This window comes from Mastigoproctus giganteus, chromosome 10, assembly GCF_048544385.1.
Source record: "Mastigoproctus giganteus isolate SK-2022 chromosome 10, ASM4854438v1, whole genome shotgun sequence".
Classification (NCBI taxonomy): domain Eukaryota; kingdom Metazoa; phylum Arthropoda; class Arachnida; order Uropygi; family Thelyphonidae; genus Mastigoproctus; species Mastigoproctus giganteus.
In genome coordinates this window covers 176,837,679-176,863,110 of record NC_143584.1, presented here as the reverse complement: position 1 = coordinate 176,863,110, position 25,432 = coordinate 176,837,679, and the positions used below count along the sequence as shown (strand labels likewise).

The following is a 25,432-nucleotide window of genomic DNA, read 5'->3' as shown; positions in this document are numbered from 1 at the left end:
CTTGTTTGAAGAGAACAGTTTCTTTATATTTTCTCAATGAGGTCGTAATCGTATTAACAATTTCATTAATTAAGCCATGTAATTCGTAGTAAATATTTAAAGAACCATTCTGAAAGTTAGTAGACTTATTAGGATTTTAGAAATTAATCATAGCCCGGCCCTTCAGTTTTAGTGTCCGGACCGCGTATTTTTGACAGGCCATTAGCTTAATTGTGCATGAAGAACGTCCTTTACAAACTCATAACAAATCAAATAATGCAAAAAAAATGTTTTTATACGATTATAATTGCGAAATAGAAGATCACTTTTCTTGGTATAATTGACATCTATGGAAATCGTGCGGTATTAATTTGTAAGCTGTTTTATTTAGAATATGAGAAGCTTTCTCAATTTTCAATAAAAAATATTAATTACCACGGAAAATGCATTTGTAATTAGATTTTTAAGTAATTAAGCTACTGAGTTTTCTCTGATAGTACTATGAACAGATGTAAATTTTAGTTCTATCACTCGTGTGGTGTTTATCTTGCCCAGTTAGCGCTGCTGCTTTTAAATTGTAATTTAACAATAGCAAAAAATAAAACATCCATCAATTTCTGTCAGTGTTCTTCACCAACAACGAAATTAAATATGTTTTCTACGTTTAAATAAACCAGAAATCAGCAAAGAATTGGAGAATTGTTGAACTTTTAAATCGAAATCTGATAATTATGCAACAATCCATGAATTCCTTCATTGTTTACGCCAATAATAAGGAAATAAATATATCGTCTGCGTTAAAAAATCTAAATCAACAATTACCGAATTACAGAATTGTTGGTACTTTTGAATCCTAATCTAACAATAGCAGAAAATGCAACAAATCATGAATTCTTTAATTGTTAGTCACGAATTAGGAAAAAATTAAATATATCGTTTGCATAAAAATTAATCAGAAATTACCAGCGAATTAGAGAATTGTTGTGCTTTTGAATCTGGCAATAGTTAAAATGCAACAATCCATGAATGTTTTCATTGTTTTCGTCCATAATAAGAAAATAAATATATCGACTGCATTAAAAAAATCTAAAATCAACAATTACAGAATTACGGAATTGTTAGTACTTTTGAGTTCTAATCTAACAATAGCAGAATGCAACAAACCATGAATTATTTAATTGTTAGTCACGAATTAGGAAATGAAATATATCGTCTGCATTAAAATAAATCTAAAATCAACAATAACAGAATTACAGATTTTTTGGTACTTTTGAATCCTAATCTAACAATAGCAGAAAATGCAACAAATCATAAATTCTTTAATTCATGATTTGTTGTATTAAGCATTAAAATTCTGCATTAAAATAAATCAGAAATCAGCAAATAATTAGAGAATTGTTGCGCTTTTGAATCTGACAATAGTTAAAATGCAACAATCCATGAATTCTTTCATTGTTTTCGTCAATAATAAGAAAATAAATATATCGTCTGCATTTTAATCTAAAATCAACAATTACAGAATTATAAAATTGTTGTACTTTTGAGTCCTAATCTAACAATAGCAGAATGCAACAAACGATGAATTCTTTAATTGTTAGTCACGAATTAGGAAAAAATTAAATATATCGTCTGCATAAAATAAATCAGAAATCAGCAAAGAATTACATTAGTGTTGTGCTTTTGAATCGAAATCTGACACTAGTTTAAAATACAATAATCCATGAATTATTTCATTGTTTTCGTCAATAATAAGGAAATAAATATATCGTCTGCATTAAACAAAAATCTAGCATCAACAATTAGAGAATCATAGAATTGTTGGTATTTTTCTATCCTATCTAACAATAGCAGAAAATGCAACAAACAAGGAATTCTTTAATCACGAATAAGGAAATAAATATGTCGTCTGCACTGAAATAAATCTCTAATCAACAACCGCAGCATTACAAAACTTAGAAAACCGATTTTAAAACGAGAAAACTGATATTAGGATTAATTCTGTTTCGATAAATTAAGAATTTACAATTTGTAAATACATCACGAGGTACATTTTATATAAAAGGCCCAACATTTATTGATCTTATTACTATTGTTATTCTATTAACCTTTAAAGGTGAATTAAGAGAATTACTGTGAAGAAAACAGTAGCAACACACATGGAAAACTTCGCTTTCGAATGTTTTTAAAGCCTTACCACCATTCATTATTGATCCTAATAGTTTATTAGAGATTTTCTGATCTGCTAAGACCCTTTTGGAAAAGCTATAAAGTATAATTGCATTGCATAGTTCAAGTAATTGCTGTTTGCAGTACTTAACATGTACCAATCTGAACAGAAATCTGTTTAATTACACAGATCTTTTCACTCCAGATGTTTTCAAGGTAACTAAATTTATTTTACCATGAAACAATATTAGCATACTTTATACGTTGCTTGAGGAAATTAATTAAGATTCTTTATCGATTCAGAACGCTTACTTTCACAGCTAATTTCCAGTACACAAATTAAATGTTAGGCGTTCGAAAAACTAGTAACTCTAACGTTCATTTATACTGAATTCTGTCTGGCTGACAATTACACATTCTTAAATTTGCACTGTTCGCTTTGGATTGGTTTCTTCAATCTAAAAACAAATTAGAAATGTCCGCTGAGCATAAATATTTTTAAGGGCATAAGAATGCGCACAACATTCGTGTTCTTTAAACATCTGTGAAGAGTTTTTTGCTATTTCTGGACCTCATTCTGCAGTTTTCTTTCCCTAAGTTCCTAAGTTTTATTTCTTGCGAATGGCACATAAAACGCTAAGACCGAATTATTGTGAAAATGAGAAATATAGTTTGAAAATCGATTAACAGATGATGGAACCTGTCTAGGATTAAATGTCAAAAACTAATACCTTGTAGCAGAGTTATTTACTTGTTGAAAGTTACTCTTCAGCGATCTTATGGACAAAAATTCAAGGTAAGAGATGAGGCCTTCAAAATCTTTTGGGAAATTCAAAAATCGTTTTGCAAAAGAGAGCCTGTCTTCTGTTCTTAGCCACGAAATTAGGAGTCAGTCTGTACGTGACATTTCAACGGCACTGAAGATCCCTAGGTCTATGATTGGTGATGTGATCAGCAAATGGAAGAGGACTGTCTCTGAAACCGTCATCACACGATATCGAAAAAGATCATGGGCTCAGGAACATCTCGTCTCTGACGTTACACCTCTCTTGGCCATCAACTCCAACTTCCTCGAAGAAAAATGCCCCAGTTATGAAATTCGCTGTACACCCACACCAAATGACATCATCACCATCGATCCACAAGGGATTCCCAAGGAAAATGTCATCGACCTTCATCCTTGCCAGAAACCAGAAGCGGATTAAGGTCGGTTGAGGCCCCGGGCGCAGAAGAAAATATTGGGCCCCTTAAAAAAAACAGAGAGAGACAGGGAAAATAAAAATACATGTTAACCATTTTTTTAAATAAATAAAAAATATTATGTGCTATTAATGTTTTATTTCCAATAAAATTTGAACATAATATATGTATTATATTATATTCGCGTCTTTTTTTTAATTTGTCTTTTTTCAACCCCTGATAGATGTCGTTTCATTTTTCTAGCTACCATTGGTAGTCTACCAATGAAAAGAAAAATATAAAATTTAATAGTCTGAATGATTAGAATACTAGAGAAGAGATTTTTCGTTATAGCGCAATAAATTAACGATTAATTAAAATTCAAAAATTATTCATAAACTACGAAAATCCAGGCGCTGATGTAATAACAGGAATTAATTTTATCTTAATATAATTTCAACAACACGATATACGCGTATTTGTTAAGTCTGCACTGCAGGAGAACCTTTGTAAGTACAAAGGAGCAAATACGATTCTATTGCTCAGATGAGCCTATGCAGGGGGGGGCCTATGCAGCGTTGTATGTGTATAGTATGTAGCGTAGTAATGAAATAATGAAAATAAGCGAATATAAACATACTATCAGGTTTTACCGCCGATTGTAAACTTGTACGTAATTAAAATTGCACGTATGAAACCAAACTTGGTGTCATTAGAAAAAAGTGTAAAGTGTGGGGTTTTGTGGGGCCCTTCAGAAGTGGCGGTCCAGGGCGCCCGGCGTTAAATCCGCCTCTCCCACGTGGACTGATAGAGGACTTTTTATGTGCGGGGCTGAAGGAGGGAGATAGAGACGCTTGTCAGGTAAGAAAACTAACTAAGAATGATAAAAGTAGATTTTCAGTGAAGCATCAAAATTCGGAATTGGTGGAGGGAAGTTTCCTTGGAGTTGACACACTTCGAGGGCTGTTGAGAGTCCCCGATTCAGTAAAAAGATTTTTTTTTTCGTAAATTGTATTCTAAACTAATTTTATTTTAACTAACTTTTAAATTATTAAAAATAATTAAATTAAAATTTCATTTGATAATTAGTAAAATATTTAAAAAGTTGTTTCGTATTGGAACTTATTTTAATTATAATTAAAAATAATTAATTTAATTTAAATTACTTTTTAATTATAATAAATAAAAATGTTTACATATTTCTGTTCACAGGGAGATTCCAGTGGACCGCTGTTCATTAATCGCCGTGGCTCTGGATGGACTTTGGTCGGAATCGTGTCCTTTGGTTACAGATGTGGAGGGCCCACGTTTCCCGGAGTGTATACTAGAGTCACCTGCTACCTGAAGTGGGTAAGCGATAACACCGGCATGGAAAATGCGCTGTAAATAGGCGATGGGAAGCGAAGATCCTTCTTTTGGACCCTGCTGCACTATGAATGAGTTCAGGTTGCTCAACCAAGTCTCCAATGTCTATGCCAATTCCTTACTATCACAAGATTGGCTTTGAATTGCGAAACAGAATAATGTTAGAGGTAACGTTTCTATAAAAGTGTGCCTATAATCGGAAAAATACGGTATTTCATCTAATTGTGCAAGAACATATGGTTTGTCGAATGCAGTTTTACACCATCTTACCTTATATATGTACGTTTAATTTTATTTTGAGATTATCATACTAATTTCATGTTTATGTGTTCTGTTTATGAAGAATGTTACGTTTTTACTGTTTTTATGAACGTGATTTTTAAGTTTATGTAAATGTTTTCCAGTTACTTTGCTCGTCTTCATGTATATTTACGAGTCTTTCCAAAATACTGTACAGAAGTTTTGTTAAAGAGTATTCTTAAATAAAAGTGTTACTTTTTAAAATAAAAGTGTTAAATGAAATTTTCGTGTTTGTCTTACTTCAAAATACCTGCATGTTGTATAAACTAATGGCAGCCCTTTCAAGGAGCATGTGACAATGCTAAAGATGCTTTTGCTTCTTGCTTCGCGCACGCATATCATTTAAATAATCTTTCATACGACGAAAAGATAATATGTTTCAGTTTAAAAAAGACAAACTCCTTTAAAAAACTAAACCGTCATTCCGCGAATAAGATACACGATATGAATCTTAACACACTTCCAGGTGATAGAGGGTATCATCTTAATGTCCTAATTGAAGGGGAGTTGATGATTTTCCAAAAAAGACTGAGCTTCACCATCTTACTACAGCGAAGATCTTACTAGAAGAGCAGGACCAACTGTGCGGTCAACAGGACCCATTGATATGGCTCTTTTAGATTTTACTATCTGATGATTCGTGAAACTGGGATTTGTGAGGCATTTAGACTCGTTGACAGGGATATGTTTTGCTGAATATGGGAGGATTGGATTACAGGTGGGACCTTTATCACACGGGTGTGGTTGCAAATTTGTACCGTGTGTCCCATTCGCAGAATAACGCTTTAGTTTTTGAAAGGAGGAACTGTACCAAATGGCGAAGAGATATCCTTTTAATATTAAAGTATTATTATTAGTATGTTAGTAATAATAATTATTAGCTAGTAACTAACAGGAACGAGGAATGTTTTCTCTAATGAAAAAAGCAATTACCTTCTTTGAACTGCAGGTCTCAGCATGAAGAGGAGTCAGATCTAATGTACGAATAATGAACTGGACATCGCAACAGATTCACAATAAACGCAATAATGCTTAACTGTTGCAAACTTATTTCCGGTACCCTAATATTACGAATTGAACAATTTGGATTGTTGAACTGCTATATAAAGGACTAACGAACTAAAAAGCTTGTTCCAAATTGAAACGACTTGTTCCAGTTTGGTACCAGCTGTGGAGTATTCTAGCTTGAAGGACCATTCGAATGGAAGAAAGACTGTCTGAGCGGATGGTTGATCTGGAAAGAGGTAGTAGACTGTCTTTTTTTTTTCAACCAGAACTCAGCTTAGTCGAAATCCTTTTTAATGGCCGAGTTTAGGAAGCTTTACAGAAATGGCCAACGACTGTTTGCAACTTCTTAAGTAGTCCGCAGCTGGAGGAGCATGGGGTAGGAGGCGGGCAAGGCTTATCGGTTAGGGATCTTGATAGAAACAATTGGTTTCTCCGAAGGGGACTGCTAATTTTGAAGCAGTCCTCAGATGGAGGGACATGGGGTCAATAAGGTTAGGGAACTTGATAGAAGTAAACGGCCCCATGGTTAAGGAACTTGATAGAAGTAAATGGCTGTTCTAAGAGGATTATCCGGAAGTTGGAAGCTGTCGGCAGCTGGAGGAGCATGGGGACGGTTGGAGGGAACCCCTATGGTTTGGTAATTTGATAGAATTACTGTTTTAAGAGGATTGTGTCTAATTTTATGTCTGGTAACCAACCCAGCTGAAATAATAACTACTCAAAAGTCTCAAGAAAAAACAAACTGGTCAACACGGATTATGACTTTGCCTGTAAAATGGAACTGAACGGAGAACGAAATTAAAATTTAATTATTGGAATATCGGAACAGGCCATCTGGTCTAAATCCTTGAAAGGATGGTGTCTAATTTTAAGTAAGAGATTGGAGGAGAACACATATGATTATGGAGTTACTATGAAGTTATTCCTAACCTCGTACTTTTGCACAAAATCCTTATTATGGGGTGTTTGTGCTGATAAAATTTATATCGAATTGTCCTACAAATAATTGCTCGGATAGACCTTTAGATGGTGGAAGAACCATACGGACGAGTGTGCCTTCATCTCGAGCTAGTGAAACTTATTTTTAAAAGTAGAATACATTGATTAATAACTGACTCGAAATTGACTGTTCCCGGATTTAGTATTTTTAAATAATTTCTATCCAGCAAAGCAGAGAAATCCACCATTCATTGAATTGCTTAATTGAGAGGCACAATATGGTGACGCCTCATAACCTTAGCTGTTCAAAGTATTTTTCACAATTTATTATTCAATTTATTTTTAATTTTACCCGAGGTGGTCTCGATCCTCGGTTGTTACGTTGGTGAAACCCAAAAACAACTGCTTCTGTGATCAGGTTACTGGAAAATGTCTTTGTAGATGAATGCCCTTCCATCTGGCACACTCGAAGTGATAAGTTTATATGATACATTTGAAGAAAAGGGGATGGAGAGGTGATTGTGGTTAATAGTAATCCACTTAACTAAAATGGATGTTTTTAAAAATGGCCACGGGTAGGCTTTGTTTGCTTCCAGGTGTTGGGCGTGTGACCAAAGCTGTAGCACCTGTAGCATTTGTGTGTGTAGTATGTGTATAGAGCGTATTATGTGTATAGTATGAAGCGTAGTAATGAAATAATGAAAATAAGCGAATATAAAAATACTATCAGGTTTTACCACCGATTGTAAACTTGTACGTAATTAAAATTGCACATATGAAACCAAACTTGGTGTCATTAGAAAAAAAGTGTAAAGTTGGGGTTTTCAGGGGCCCTTCAGAAGTCGGGGCCCAGGGCGCGCGCCCGGTGCGCCCGCCGTTAAATCCGCCTCTGCCAGAAACCATATAGAAAAGTCTTTAAGTGGATGTGGATCACTTCGTGTCAGCTGTTACACAATGCCAACAAGCAATCGAAGAACTTTTCAGATGGGTGACCTTGGAATTTTCAGTTGTCGTGATATTGTCCTAGCGCTAACGAATAGTGTCCACTCCAGATTTTGCCTTTGTACCATTATTGTGGCACGTTCTATCTTTGTGATTTAAGATCAATACACAAGCAGCCACTAACGATTGATCGTTCCCTTTCTAATTATGCTGGGGAAAAAAACCGAAGTTACATTTAACACATAAAAAGAGTCCTACTTGATAAAATAAAATCCGTTAATTTCTGTATTTTAATTTTTTATGCCTTCGAGTATTTATCGATTCTATAAGGGGTTGTGTGCTATTTTACGCTTCTTATCCCTCTTAAGGATTTTTACCTCCAAGAAGAAGTCAATAAACTTATTTACTCCTAATAAAGAGGATTACTTATCACAGAAGCCATTCAAATCCTTTTAGACTTAGAACTGTGGGGTTTTTTTTGTTTAAATCGATAATTAAAAAGCAAACATTCCATAAAAATTACGTATTCAACTCTAGATCTTCACTATCGACTGATCAATATAAATTAATAATTTCTATAGACGCTTAATAAGCCGGAGGGAACTTCTTCATTTTCTTCTATTGAGACTTTTCAATTCAGAAAATAAACATCTCTAAGGATATTTCACTATTTTTAAACAACCAACTTCTTCCAAAAATTAAAGTTGTTATCCCCTTTGTGTTTATTGAACGTATTTTTGAGAGGATGCACACAGTAACCAATTGCGTAGAGTTAAGTATGAGTCCAACAGTTAGCTGGATTCGTTATATACGCTATATTGCCAAAAATAAAAGGACATCTGATGGCTTCAAAGATTTGATTACAAATCTAATTGACCTGCTGGTTGAAGACCTGGTGAAAAGCTGACGTTCCATCACGTCCCTAAGATGCTTAATGGAATTAGAGGTTGGCAGTCCGGGCAAGCCAACGAAGCTTTTTCATGCCTATTATCTTCAAACCAAATCACTGCAGACTATATGGTAAATTATCATGTTGAAACAGAAAAGGGAATTCCTAATATTGCTAATATTTGTCTAGAATGTCAATATACCGAATGGCATTCTTTCATTCTCCCGGTAACGATGACCAATGGTCCAAACTCAAACCATGGGAAACAACCCCAGTTGGTGACAGCACCTCCAAATTTCAGTATTGGGCAGACACATTCTGGTAAATAACGTTAACGTTAGATTGGAGGATCATGTCCAGTGATCTTCACAACAGAACTTTCCAGGAATGAATTTAGATGGGTTTCGAACCAAGAAAGTCAACTCGTATGCTACAGCTCTTCCATAAATCTAGTGCCACAAAGCTTCCCTAGTATCGTTCTTGTATTAATTCATTTTCTGTGACGTACTTCTTGTTGTCAGTATTCGATACTTCACCACTCTTCTGAGGCCTTTAGGTCTCTTTCCATCAGTTTCTGTGGGCTATCCCAAAGTACCATGGATTTCTGGATACTTTTGGCATTATGGTATATCTTCTGTTCTTCTTAAAATAGTAGTTTGATCCTCAGTGTATTTCACAGAGATATTTCAATCACAGTTTTAGTAAAAATTTGCACGCGGCCTTTGTACCGGATATAATATGGAACCCCCTGGTTTCTTGAACTAATTTTAGTAAATTAAATTTAATTTCCATGGTTAAGAACACGATTATAAACAAACATTTAGAGGATCATCAAAAAATAACGGCTAGTTAGAGATTACATTAAATCACCTCCAATATTGTGAAATAAAAGGATTTGTGGTATTTCCTCGTTGTGGTTCAATATAACATGGTTTCAGAAAAATAATAAATGTGGTCTCTACTTGTTCTTGGTTAGTCAAACTCTGAATAAAACTTATAATCCCCTTCTTTCATAGACATAATCCCTTTCCATCCTCTAATCCCCTCTCTTAACAGCTAATCTGTTCTCCCGAACGAACCTAATCCCTCTACTGGTGTATCGATAATCTTCTGTCCGTAACCACTAATTTTAGCGCACGGTTTATCAAAAATTGCATCGTATAAGATTCTCGTTCCTCTACAAATTGAGTGATTAACCAGCCCCTTATCTAATGACAATGCACATATCGCGAACAAGATATTCTCAGGCGAGTAAATTTACCCTCCCAGGATAGTCCACAACAAGCTACTTTGATGGGTTTTATACAAGAAACCATATAACTTTTATGGCAACAGGATAGCGTGATAAGAGGAATATTGTATCAATCCCATCATATTCTATTATTCCCCAATGAAAGCCGAGTGTGCTTTTCTGTGTCTCATCCCTTAGCGGCTCTCTGACAACAGTTTAATCTAGCGAAACATTGTTCCTAAGGCACCATTAGCTGCGTGTTCAAAGATAGAGTAAATTTAACCCACTTGACATTAAGGAAGATGATCATTAGTCGTTCACATGTGATGTACTTAGAGGAGGGGGGAGATGGGGGTGTGGATGAGAGACTGTTCATTTGCACTGTCTCAAACACGGCGACTAACTTGTTATCTGAGCTACAAAATTAAATTTACTAGTCTGATTCGACGGTAGATAACAAGCACCTTGTCTTGTATCCGTCGTATATTACTAGACCACTGAAACAGAACATGCACATTGGATTCCTTTATCTTCCAACCCTCCTGTGTAATCTCTAATTTGTGGACATTGATTTAGGTGTTCCTTTATAAACTCATTAAATTACTTTGATTATAGTAAGGTTATGATTTTCTGCCTTGGTGATTGCTGCATTAGTTCCAGGATGAAAGATGAAGGATTATTGGCTGTGTTATTCTATAACTGATAGTTTCCTTGGTTCATTGATTACGCAAGGCATGTAAGATCACGAGGCCTCGGCATATCGCCCTTTAAACTTCGTGTATAACGGTTTGATTTTAGCTGGATGAAAAACTAATGTTTCCGGGATAAAAATTCAAATGTGGAAATTTATCTAGCGTTAGAAAAAATAGTTTAAAAATTTTTGAAACTTTCGAAATCAAAATTTTAATTTTACAAGGCAATATATTTTAAAATTTCGAAATTTAATTTCTGTTATCTTGCGATAAATTCATATAAAAAGCATTCACTTTGTCTGGTACAAAAAGCAGGGTTTTATTTAGAGTCTAACCAGCTAAAGTGTGGTCCTCTGTTGCTATTTGCATATTTTTTTAAAATCTAGGCTCTTACGTTAAGCAAAATATGAATATAATGATCGATACAGACCAGCAAATTTTCGTTCATCCTTCAAGAACTGAAAAGGGATGGACCACTTCCAGCAACCCACTTAGATTAAAGTTTCCAGACTTGAATAGTTCACATATATCATCGCACTTAGAAGAAACGTGATAATACAACCCACTAAATCGAAAATCGATTTAGTGGGTGGTATTATCTATGTCGGCTGGATGAAAAACACAAGGAGTGATAGACTGGATCAATTTTTCATTAGTTTAATAACGTCGAGCAAGTGGAAAACAAAATCGTGTTTATAAATGTTCTTTTTTAAGGGCACACTCAAAAAAAAAGGAGCTTGAAAACATTAGGTACCTTTTATTGACATTTTGAGCAAATATAGATATTTATTACTCCAGTTGATTGTACTTAAAGAAAAATAGAAATTACTTATCAAGGTAATTCTCGACAAATTGAAATCGCTTTGAGAACTATGTTCTGTGAAGAGATTGTCGTATGAGATTTTAGAAGCCATCTTAATAAAAACGGATTAAGTCGACAAAACATCTAATACAGCAATGATTTATATAATTTCTTCCTTAAGTTGGAGTATTTGGTTTGAGAGAACACCAAGCCTTTTTTTTTTTTATAAAATGCAAGAGATGTCTCATCTTTTGCAGCTATTGATTTGGAGTTTCAACTGGAGAGGGGAAAAATTCCACCAAGAATCGATGAATGTTTTTATTGATGGATCGACCAACTAACACTCGATTGTCGATTCCATTCTACTCCATCTAATATATATGAATATGACCCAAATAATGCCAGTTTATGCATTAATTCCAGCGTGACTCTGTTCGTCGATCGGAAAGTTTCATAAACTATTCTAATATGAGTTGGGAAATCAATCTGGTGTGAGCTTATCGATATTAAATATTTGCTGCCAGACCCATATTTGAGCCGATGTGCCTAAACTTATCGAGCTCGCCATACTCAGCGCATAAAAAAGTCAAATATCTCGAGCCTCTAGCATTCCCGGAGACTGTAGGATGCCGAACTTTTTTGTTTATAAAAAAGGCAGCATCCTACAGCACCTTGACATCCTGGAATGTCTGTTCGTGAATTCTTGTTCGAGATTATAAGGTATAAAATGTCCGCTAACAAATCCAATATGCGTGCCTTTCCATAGTGTCTGAAGAAATGACATTTTAATAGTCTTCGAAAGTGAATGGAATAAAAGTCACGATGCTCCAGGTTTTAACACGAATATTCCAAGGTTGTCCAAGTATGTGATATAATAATTGAAATTTTCTTCATTAAGGAAATTGTGGTGTCCATTTCGGATCTCAGAGATTTGTGAAATTGTTATTTATCAATGAAAATTAAAATATTTCTCTACCAAGGAGCTAAATCAGCCCCCCCTAGTCCAGATTACTCAAATGCACAAAGAGAAAAGAAGCAGGAAGAAAAGTAATTCTTCCTGCCCATGTTTCCAAAATTAGGAACGCATTATCCACGAAATGGATCCATCGGGAAGGCCTCAAAGTAATATAACTTGCTTTATTTAATATGGTGCCAGTATCGCCTTTATGTGCTTTTTATATCTTAATGGAGTTACCTCTTTTTTAAACTTTAACGCGCTCTGTTAAATATGGTTTATATGCCAAACCATATTTATATTTAAAGTGTGCGCTAGTGAATGTTTTAGCTCTGACCACATTGCAGCGATGGAAAAAAGGGGCTAATAAGGGAACTGAGTTAAAAGATAAAGCTAACTTTATAACGGATATGGCAGAGACCTTAAATAAATATAATCATAATTTAAATATAAAGATAACTTAATAGAAGAATACAGGATGTTAAAAGTTTAAAAGAATATAACTCCATTAAGAGATTAAAAGCAGATAAAGGCAATATTGTTTTCCTATTAAAAACATTAGATTATATTACTAAAGCAACGCAGTATATTAGACACATGGAGCAAATGAAGAAATAGAAAGACTCCACAAAAGAAGCGCAGAAAATGCAAATCATGAGAACCACCACAAAAATACCATTAGACGAAAACATCAACAATAAAAGAGCATGGAATTTTATTAGCCCCAGAAATAGCAAAACCCATGACATGTTGTTGTTGTTTTTATTGGTTTTTAGAAGCATCAGCAACTAAGGCCGTATTGCTCCACTGTCTGTAAATTGCGCGTGTTCTGTGGTGTATTTTCTGTTTGGTGGATGAAAATCCCGAGTTTCCGGGAAGAATCAAGAAGACCACAAAATATTCGAGGAACATGAAGATTCCATACACAGACCTCAGTGAGAACAACAAAAGAATCTATGAAAAGTACAATCTTGAGGTGATCTTAAAAGAACTTAATAAAACCTGGACTCTTTTGATGTTTAATAGAAAATAGAAAATGTTCTGGGCTAGAAAGATTAATTGGAGGTTACCTGAAGGTATTTAATCTTAAAAATTCGGGTTGGTGAACACAAATTGGAACACGCTAAGTCGCTAGTCAAGTGGGTGTTGTTAAATAAAAAGGGGACACCACCAAAATACCATGAAAAGAGATAAAAACTTTTCACTGAAAAAAAACCACTTTATAAAGAACTTCCATATAACAAAATGCTAATATTTTGAGACATTCTTCCTCCATCTTTATAGATATAAAAAAAAATACAGCCCTTCTCATTCCTTAAGGATTTTTTTCCCCGCTCCTTTCTTATGATCACGCCCTTCTCTGAGATTTCTCACGCTTTTTAGCAATCTTCGTTAAGCCAAGAGGGGCATAAAAAAAAATTGATAAACATTACTTTGCATAACTTAACAACACATCCCGGTTGATAAAGTTAGGGTGGTCGTCTTGAGCGGCAAAGTACTGATAAAATTTAAATTACCCTCCCGGGGGTAATCGACTTAATGTTCTTAAAAAGAGTTGGGCTCTCAATTATTTCTTATTTTCCAGGGTTTGCTCGGTCACGCAAGAAACACCGATTATCGACATCAACTCCTCCTGGCGCTAAATCTCTGAAACAGTCTATAGCTTCAGGACCGGCGCGGGTATTCTGGAGCTCGCAGTGTACGTACCTCTCGCTCAACGGACGACGCACGTGCCTTGCTTACAATTAAAAGGGGTTAAGGGTGTTCGCGAGATTTTCAAAAATACTTCGACACCGCTTTTAATTTATCGAAGATAACTCATCCCAAAAAGTCTTTTTTTATGCGCTCATAAAATAGTTAGCCGATAATTCAGAGCATCTTCTTTCAAAACATCCATAAAAGGCACAAAAGCAATTATCTGCGTGGATGAAAAAGTTCATTATGAGAAGCTGACATCGGTATTTCATTTTTTTGCTTTCGAAAAATAAGTTCAAAGTATTCGACTGGGATATTTTATCATTCAATTTGAGTCTTGATTACCAATAAAAATGCCCCCCCCTCCCCCCAATTTCAAGGGAGATGAATAAAAGCTAGACACTGAAGTAATTATCTATTTTTAGTAAATAACCCCTGCCAAATAGAAAAACTGTCATTGGGCAATTTTTTTCTCTCGAAGCGTCCAATAAATGAAATCGTTCTGTTCTGTTTTATTTTATTTTATTATTTTTCTTTTTTGACTTAGCGTATATTTCAGTTTCATTGCGAAACCCAGTCTGACATAAATGCATTTATCTTGGAGAATATTCATCCCCCAAATATTATTTTTCAGCGAGAGAAATGACAGACACCAATTAATGTCAAGTGACACCACAGTGGAGAAAGCGGAAGATTGGTATCTCTGACAGCCCACTTCTTTTTCTTGCAACTGGATCATTAAAGTGTGACATGAAATATTTATTTCGGTAATCGCGCGCTCACCGGACTTGCTGGCCTTTAGTTGGAATATCCGGGATTTTATTTCAGAAGCACTTAACTGTTATTCCAAGGAGTCAAAATACGGGCAGGACTTAGATAAAAAAAGAGTCCATGTGACAACAGCCGGATTATATTTTCTTTTTTGCATTCGCACGGTTTGCTCTTCCTGATTCCTTGACTTTCTCTCTTTAATTCTGCTTTTTCTTTTGCTGGATGGCTGTCTGACACTAATCCCTCCTTTTTTTGGAGTTTTCTCATCTCTCTCTCTTCTCTGTAATCGCCTTTACGAGTATAACATTTTCTATATTTATCCAGTTTTTATTTTATCACCCTCCCAATTTTCACCTCCCTCCATATTTCCACATTAGCACCGAAAAAAGTAACTATATCAAACGTTCCAACTATGATTCCTCATCAGTTCCTAGGAGGAAGTTTATCAAAATATGGATCTGTTACAGATGAAAATAAGCACACTCTCTGCATCAACCACCAGATTCTTCACATATAAAAAGCAACCGCAGACAAGCACCTATGCACTTCGTCAATAATGATGCAGCAAGAAAGAACCCTGAACTCATTAACTCCGACTTCCCTCTCTCAATCCAATCTAAGAAGTCAAACGTGTAAACAAAAAGAGAACTTGAAGTGGGAAAACTACACTGATGTTATCTTCTCAACCAAGTGTATAAAAATAGACGTAATTTTGAAACTGCTAATGGATTTCAACTGGCAAAATCTTTACCAACTCTCCACAGATGATGCCTTAGACGCACTCTTGGACTATATTGCTCTTCAGGAGCATCAAAACACATTCAAATTTCAGATCAGATCGCAAATCCCTGTTTTAGTTCACAAGTAAGAACAAGCAAAAATTCTTCATTCAGTGATCACACACACACACACACACACACACACACACACACACACACACACACACACACACACACACACACACACACACACACACACACACACACACACACACACACGTAGATCTACTACCATGAATGTCATGGAGACTCTCTTTCGAATCTAAGAACCTTGAGAGAGATACATCACTGCCATTAATAGAACTTAAAAGCAACCTTCCAGTTCAACAGGGGACTCTCACAAGATGGCGTCCTCTCTGTTACGCTCTTTGTGGCAGCACTACATCCTTTCCTCCCACAATCAAAAACAATTTGTCGTTTATGCAGACAAGTTGAAATTTTTCAATACCTTGAACGATCAAAAGACAGCTTTGCGATGTACAACGAAGAAATTCCAAAATCGTGGAGATACAAGAATATCTTAATTGCATTGGGCTCCGATTAAATTAACACAAAATGGCACAAATGATTTTCACCAAGATAATTAAAAATCACATATCAATACCCGTGAATGGAAGCGAGGTCTAAAGAATTCAGACACATGTTGATCTCGATCTGAAATGGACGAAAATCTGAACTTCACACAACATTTCGGACACGTGGCCAACAGTCATAATCGGATGTCTCCTAGGAGAAAATAAAGATAAAGAGACTCAAATGGAATCACACCTTTATATCTCAATTTCATCTCAACGTTTCTTCTGGCACGAATAGTTTCAAATCAAGAAAAACTGCCCACATGTCTCCAACTCTTCGGGGATTGATACTGAAATTCAAACTGCACACTACAGGGTTAACCTGTATGCACAAAGCGAGCAGAAGTCTGGAGATAATGAGAGCACAGAAGAAACAACCAAAGAGCCTGAAGAGCCTGAATGCTTCACACAGCAAACACGCCAGAAAAAGATAAATTAGACACTACAGAAGACGAGAAAGGACTGTCTTCAGAAGGTCTACTGACTGAAACAAAAACTATTTTCCGGAACCAACCCTCAAAGCAGTCCACATTAAAAGTCGTAAAGTACCAGATGACAATGAATACACTGCTGGGAAAAGAGCAAATCACTAAAAAAAACACAACAGGATAGACGATTATAAAAATAGAACACCACAGAAATCATTGTCAGATCTCAAATAAATCCATCACACCAAGAAGTATGGAAATAACTAAGCAGTTAGAAATTATACTGAGAACTCTATAAATGATGAAGAACTAGAATTCCTGAGAGCTGAAAAGGGAAGTATCCATGATTCCCATGACCCAGATGCGCCAGAAGGGGAGGACAGGGAGAACGAAATTCCTACACCAAAGACCCTTTAACGGCAGAAAAAGCACGTTCTTTCTTACAAAAAGTACGGGGCTCCCCACGCACACAGAGGCTGGTAAGAGCTCTCAAGTTGACCACTGACATACCGAAGTTCATCTCACAACTTAAGCATCTGCATTCTAAAGTCAGGGGAAAGAAGGACATGGCAGATCCAAGACGTGACGGATTCAAGAGTCAGCACTACTCAATTAACGGGCTGAAACAAAGATGCTGCCTATCAGGATACTAACAGCTCTCCAAACCTACAAATCTTTTCTTTCAACACCAGAAAATAAGGATGACGCTCTGCATTCTGTCACTAAATGCAAGAGGAGGCGCTTCTGCGTGGCACAATAAGCTGGCTTTTGTCCAAGTCTAACGACACCATGCCGACTTACTCTTCTTACAAGGAACAAATATAAAAGTAGACGCAAAGCAGTCTCTGAAATGCGCAGATTGGCCATATATATTTCACCATTCCTCAACCCAACAACATCATAGAGCAGGGATGACTATCGGCCTACATTATAAGACTCTCTGTAAGCAAAATTTGATAGCAGAGATAGTTGATTATGCAATGCATGCCCTCCTAGAGACATTTCAGAAAGAAATTTTGCATATTTTAACATCTAAATGCCACAGTAGGACACACACCATTCAAATCGCAAATTTCCTACAGAGTCATCTCTCCAGAATAGATCAGGAACACATCATAGTGGCTGATTATTTCAACTGCACCATTGACCCACAAATGGACAGAGCATTATGTGTTGAGCATTACACAATGCTAATTAACAATCTGCAAGCCATGGTAGACAAAAATAAGTCGGTGGACGCATGTAGACACCAGCACCCAGAGGAAAAGTCCCACACCTGAAGATCAGCAAATACAGCAGACTAGAAAGATATTACATCTCAAAACACGCCATTCCTATTGTAAAAAGCATAACACATATTCCACTTTATATATCACACCACTCCTTTGTCAAACTGAAACTCTTCTTATCACCCAATCACTCCAAAATTCGAGGTGAATATTAGATGTTTAACAACAGCCTTCCTACAAGAGAGGGAATGTATCTCAAAGCTACAAGACCTAATATCCAATCTCGCAGAATCCAAAGACAGAATGGAGCCCACGAACACATGTTGGCTGAGATTAAAAGTCAAGTGAAAATCTTCTCGCAAGTCTACAACCATCAGAAAAGTCAACAAAAGCATGTTAACCTCTAACAACTTGAGCAGAGACCAAATCATCTCCCACCTAATAGTTAACTTATCACCCTAGCTATTAGGAGGGAGATATTTTAGTCTCCACACACTAAAAGCCACCATCTGACTTTCAGTGGAAACTCCGTGCAAGATGAAATGTTCTAAATCTTACATAAGCATCCAGTTGAAACTGTGACAACATCCTTCCCATCCCCCAGTCGTGCTACATCGGTTTGGACTATGTGTCTCAATTTACTTGCTTCTTCTGCACCACTCCAGGTACCCTGGAACAACGTAACAGACCAGTTCTGTGAACAATCGCGAGAACTACTGGTATCTGCTTCACTCTGAACAGACAGCCCACACCACGTTCAACTTCTTATTCATTGCTGCGAAGGTCATCATCTACAAGAAGCATTAACGACGTTCCTCCTGTTGACACATCAGCATAAAATATTAAATGGAACCTATGGAGAAAGTTGCAGAGCAGAATTCAACTCGAATTCCACCATTACATACCCAAAGTTTTTATTCAACTCAACAGAAAATTGAAAAGCGTTGGTCACCTCTTCACCATCATTGAACAGTCCATCACCTTCAACGTGTAATCTTAAGAAGAGACTGATCAGATGACAACAAATGTCTTAACTTCAGGAAGTGTAAATTTCCTCTCCAAAGTTACTTTATCTTAATCGTACATAGAATGTAAATATACGTAGAAAACAACTCTCTGTTTGTCTGTATCTGTTTATCCCCAATGGTTATATTCCATCCTAGGTTTAAATGTGGATATATGTAAAGTAAATGCAATCCCCATCTTGTTTTTAGAGATCAGCGCAAGCCCTCCAAAGAACTCTACATTATGCAGAAGCTCACAGAAATTTTAATTTATTAAACAGATTTCTTCGTCTTTCTCCACCAATTGTTCTTCCACCAATCTTTATTAGGGGCAGAATAGTATGGAAGTAATTTATACTTAAGTAACAAACGGAAGTCTCAAGAAGATTTTTTTTCCTTTTGGCTTTCATGGTGTTCATTAGATCTCCACCCATCAGTTAAAACAGAAGGAGTAAATTGGACGAAACAGCTTGCACCAAACAAAGACATTTGTAAGTTCGCTGAACTTTTAAGCTTCTTAAGCGATTTAGTAGAATAATATATTTTAAATTAAACTCATTCAGTCAAAAATGGTTTATTCTTTGCAAGGAATAATAATAATAATAAATAAAAAGAGTTAGTTCTTGCCTTAGACTTCTTCATCTTAAGAAATTCAAAGGATATTATGAGAGAGAGAGGCAGCTCGATTGAAAGTAATAAGAGAAGTGGAATGAAGACACTCACACACGTAATTGGCATCCTACATAAACCGACAGCTGTGTCGCTTAGGTCATTAAATCTGTTTAAGAAGAAAAAGAAAAAGAGTTCTCGAGTTTATTGAGGCGAACAGATAGAAAAATTAGGGATGAAAATGTCCAATATCTGAATAGATTGGAGAGGAATGTAAAAAGTCAAAATTATTTGGGAAGGCGATTCAAAGTAAATTAAGGAAGGTAGACTTATATTGAGATTAATATAACTGAGAATACCGGTTACTTAAAGTGATGTGACCAAGTTTTCTTTTTCTTAGAAGAAGATTTTGCTCAGAAAGTTCAAATTTAATGATTAAACTATGAATAACTTATTATTGATGATCGTGTTTATTTTTCAGCAAGTTTAGTAACCTTAGAACATACCAGTGGACAACTTGTATTCACAATCATCGTCTTAACTACACTGTTTCTCAAAAGCAAAGGAGCAGTGATAAAAATGGGACTTCACTTTTAAATACAAATAAAAATCGAATAAAAATATTCTGTTTGAAACAAAACTTTCTATTTTGGTTCAGGGAGGATATTCTAATGAAAACGATCTCTTTATCGGAACCTTCTGTGTTTATTGTTCGTATTATTGAATTCTGTACGGCCATCATTATGAGGACGTCTCTTCAAAACCTCAAGTCTAGTATTCAATCAACACGATCCTCAAATCTAGTTTTCAATCAACACGATCCTCAAATCTAGTGTTCAATCAACATTTTTGTAATGTACTTTACTTATTTTGTCCTCTATTTTAACAATTGAAATATAACAATCATTTCGTTTATCTGCTGCGATTAATATTACATCATTATCAATAAGATAAATTTGTTTTTCATTAGTTTAAATAATACATAAACCCTAATAAAAGAAAGTAAATTATTATAAACTATAAAACAGATTATAAAATTAATTTTTAATAGGCTGCACGAGTTATATCACGTTTTGTACGTGTTCTTTTAATTTTATCGAGCAGTGTAATTAGATATATGGAAGAGTTTTTTGCTCATGATGTAGATTTTATCGGATATATTCACCCTCCTAATTTAACAAAAGAATTCTTAAAGAATAGAATTAATAAACAAATTATATCGCTGTACTCTAAATAGATGTACTTTGAGCCTTTGAATACCATGAACATTATCTCTACAAATAACTTTCCAAAGCAGGATTTGGAAATAGCAGATAATTCTCAAATTACGTTCTCTAATCACTGTTACTCGGTTTAGTCCCTTACAAGGTCTCAAAGAGTAGCCAAGGTGATAAAGCAATATTCCTTGATTCCATTTTGTAAAAGTAAACTAGACAATGACCTTGTATCGATCCTGAGACACTTATAATCGTGAGTGCCTGCTGGGAGGTGAAATCAGATTTCACATCTCAGCTGGATGCTATGTCAGTGAACAAATCAAACCTAAGGTTCATTATAGTACGTTCGCGTTGAGTTCAAGGATATGTCATTGACTATCTATCTGGTACGGAACTTTTGGGGCACCTACTTAAAGGGATTACTAATAATTGGAAGGATATATTACACCTGAGTGAATCCATAATGCGCTCAGTAACTCCAACCAACCAAATTCATTGAAAAGTCGATTAGTTCAACCTCGGATGTGTTCGCGCTAACCATGGAAGTGTAGACATCCGGATAATAATAAGGTGACCAAGTTCACCATAGAAATGGAGAATGATACGATTAGATGGTATTTATTCGATCTTATCTACCGTTTTAGTAATATGAAATGTTATAACATTTTCTTCGTCTTTCGTCTTTATAGTTCCAATTTTGAATATCCTGCTTCATTTCCTTGTTTTCTGACACATAAGTGGAATTATCAGAGTAATAATTTAGTTTGAGTAACTTTGAAATTTGATGGACTGATCGTTTTAACTTTATTACCAGTACTTTGAGTACTGGTCAAAAGGTTTAAACATTTCAAAGAAGCAAAACACTAAATTTGAAATTCTTTCACAATCTAATACCATCCCAAATTCATTTATAACCTGATTTAGCCCTCAGAATATCCTGGATCCGTCGTGGCATGGATTCAACATGGCATCTAAATGGTTCCACAGAGATGGCTCAATTGTTTCCCTCAACTGCTGCAAATTGGATGGCTGCGGATCTGCACGCTGAAGAGTTCGTTCCATCTCATACCACAGGTACTCAATTGTACCAAGATGAGTTAAAGGAGGAGGCCACCGCAATAGGTTGAATATGTTTATGTTTCCAGTACCAATTCTGTATAATTCTAGCCTTGTGAAATACCACATTATCATGTCTGAAGAACTCATTCTTAGATGGATACATTGCAGCCACGGAGAAAGGGGCCTGGTTGGAAACATTTCTTCTCTGTCAGGTCCATCGATAACTTGATACAGACATGGCAGACTGCGATTAACGGTATGTTAGCTTCATGAAATCCTGCGATACCAAGTGAACGTATTGTCTTATCTTAACTGCATGTTAGAAGTAAAAACGTTATTAAGCAGATTCCTTAAGATAAGCTAAGTGAGGATAATGATAAACAACGAAGGAAAATGGCAACTCATCGGCAACGACAGGGTAGAATAGGTTGGTAGCTAAGTCCTTTGGTAAACATGTAATCCTAGACCTTTACTTTGATGGAGAATTCGGCTTTTCTTACTGTCATTTTTGTTTGTTATTGAAGTATGTCAGCAAAAGTATCGATTCTTGGAGAAATATCTCATATTGCTGTTGTCTTCATTCTGAACTGAATCTCGAAAAGGAGTGATGCCACTGCTAGTTTTATTGATGTTCCAGAACTTCCCTTTTGTATAGAGTTCTTCTTTTTTACTGTATTATTACTTTTACCTGATATTAAAGTGTATCTTTGTAGCCAGAGTTTCAATGTTCTCGGTGAATTCTTTCCAACTTAAATGTCACGATTTTCGGCAAAGTGTATCATGTTCCTTTTGAGCATGCAACTGGAATTGGAGACGGCCAATTGTCAATCATGATTAGTGAAAGCCAACGACAGCTAATTTCAGGAAATCTAAAGCAAGAGTAGAATTCAGCGAGTCCAGTCCACAAAAAAAACTTTCCAGTATTTATACCAGAAACTCGCATTATATAAGATGGCTTCCAAACAATTCTTATTGTATTTTCATTGGTATAATTACTGTAATATTTCTAAACTGAATGGATATAATTTCGATTACAAACAAACAAAGAAAATCAAAATGTCGCGGATTCAACCTTATATTTGGGAGCACAGTAATGCATCTAGATGTTCAATAACGGATTGCTCATTTATACTTCTGCAACTTTCTAAGATGTTCCTCAGTGATGTCAAAGACACTTAAGAAGTATGCTTCTCCCAGTATTCTCACTAATCTATCTTCTCCAGACTGTAAACGATCCTCACTAATCTACAGGTTCCTTATATCTCGCAGTTACAAAGTGATCTAAGATAACCCCAAAAAGTGGAATAGCGATTACTACTTGAAAAATTTCCTAACTCAGCAATCTTTCAAACCTTTTTGTTAAGCATTTCAAGAGGTAGAAAATTCTTAAAGATTTTTCGCGATGCTTTTTTAAATGTGGCAAAAAACTGTTGGAAAAAATCTTAATAAGGAAACTGTCATGATAAAAAATAAATTTACATATATGGAATTTCATATATTTATTTATTTATATCCCCAGTAATTGGCAGGATGTCTGAAAACATCTCGGATGGAAGTTTACTATCTTACAGTTAGATAATAAACTTCCATCCGCAAATAATCTCTCTCTGTTGCTATGGAAACATCGAAAAGAAAAATCCATCCTTACTTACTTAAAATGCTAATTAAAAACTGGATTCGTTCTGTCCACTAAAGGTCAGTGTCTTTTAGTTATAAGGAATAAATATAAGTAACAATGCCTTCTTTAAGATTTTGTTTCTAAAAATGAAAATGATAATCCTCTTCGTCTACAAGAACACATGTTAAGGAAGACTGAGATGCGAGAACAACATAGCGAGAGAGAGACAGATGAACATAAGAGAGAGAGAGAGAGAGAGAGGTGTACGGGGATTAACATAATCCCCACAGGATTAACAAATCCTCTTCTAGTATTATTACTTCTAGCAGGAACGCGAAGATTTTCTCTGCAAGCATCCTCATCTTTCTTCTGCCTCCTAACTTATTTTAGCTGTAATTTTCTAAATTTCCCATCTTAGGCAGCATCTTTCGACTCCCATGACGCTAAACTCGCATTCCATTACTCTATTTGCCAGGTCGATATTGCATTTCTGGAGGACTTTCATCTTCCAAACTACCCCTTACCTTACGCTAAATGCGCATATTCTGTCCTCCTCCGAATCGTAAGTCACCGAAGTTTCTCCGTCTCTATTTGCTTCGACATCAGTGAGCGAAATGATGTCCCCACATACCTCAAGGGGAAATACGAAACACGCAGGGCCGGGCTACATTCCTTAAAGAAATCCGTTGCGCTGAGTGATACGGTCAAGCTGTTTCGATGTAAGTTTCTTAACCTTATGGAGTTTTTTTTTTGCCAGAATTGTAGTTCGAAAGATTCGCTAAAGAGTCAAGTTTCTCCAAGACATAATACTCTGAGAAACTACTTACAAGAAAGGATACGAAACGGCGTTCTATTGAACGTTGCATTTCAGTGTTCGAGTTAAGAACCACCAAAAATCGCTTCTGGCTTTTCCCAAACACCAGAAGTGGCGATGGAGCCAGAGGTGAAATTTCCTGTACAATGACCGGAAGAAAGTTTTCTTCCTGGTGATTGAGTTAGACTAAAAGTTAATAAACATAAAGGCGTGGCTTTAATAACTGACATCACTGAATTTTACAAGAATATTAACTTATATAATTAATTCGTCGAATAATGAGATCTTTCAAAAAGCATTGAGTTTTGAAACGGATTGGAAAGTTGAAATCAATGCAGCATAAATATTTATAGGAACAAAAATGTCAAATACGTATAATGCAGATAAATTACACCAGACACGGATTACCGTATTCTTTCTCTCCTTCTATTCCAGCAAATTAATGATAATAGTGTTTATTTTTATAACGGTTATACGTGATATATGAAAGGATACTTTGGGTGTGATAATAAGGCTTTAATCCTTCATTGTCAAACTTCTCTGATGCTTCTCTGTTTGAGACATCAGACTATCTCGTGGTGCCTGCAAATTGTTAATGTGCTGCGTACAGAAAGGAGCTGTCTGGCTAAAAGGCACCATCTATTAAGTTCTCTGGATTTAATGATGTAAGATAGAGTGATGGCATTGATGTGCGAAATCTCCTCATAAAAATTTTATAATCGCATTGAATCAAATAACAATAAATCATAAAAAGGAGAAAAGCAACGTGTATGTGGGTGTGCTAGAGAGAAAGAAGTGAAAGACAAAGAGAGAAAGGAGAATTTGGAGAGGGAGAAGGAAAGATTTAGAGAGGAAGAAAGAAAGTGAGATGGAGAATGAAGAACCGATGGAGAGAAGAGAAAGCACAACTCTGTGGATCATCCGCTACGATGATCTGGATGGTTGTGTTTGGCTCCTGGATAGGATTTAAGGATCAACTGTCCACAAATCTTCACACCACCCAAAAGTCATTCCAGGAACAACTCAGGAAGATTAGTTACCAATATCAAAATGGTGATCAAATAGAGACGGGGAGAGAAAGAAGTGAGAGAGAGAGAAAGGAGAATTTGGAGAGGGAGAAGGAAAGATTTAGAGAGGAAGAAAGAAAGTGAGATGGAGAATGAAGAACCGATGGAGAGAAGAGAAAG

The 25,432-nt window shown here is 35.7% G+C and overlaps 1 protein-coding gene across 1 annotated transcript in view; it reads left to right on the top strand.

The window, feature by feature from the left end:
- Positions 1-20,774, top strand: part of LOC150079555 (putative sodium-dependent multivitamin transporter) — a 78,993-nt gene extending 58,219 nt beyond the window's left edge. Inside the window, exon 12 of the mRNA XM_090383108.1 lies at positions 20,589-20,774. Within this exon, the coding sequence (XP_090239234.1) occupies positions 20,589-20,774 (186 nt within the window). The remainder of the gene's footprint in view (positions 1-20,588) is intronic.
- Positions 20,775-25,432: the final 4,658 nt, after the last annotated feature.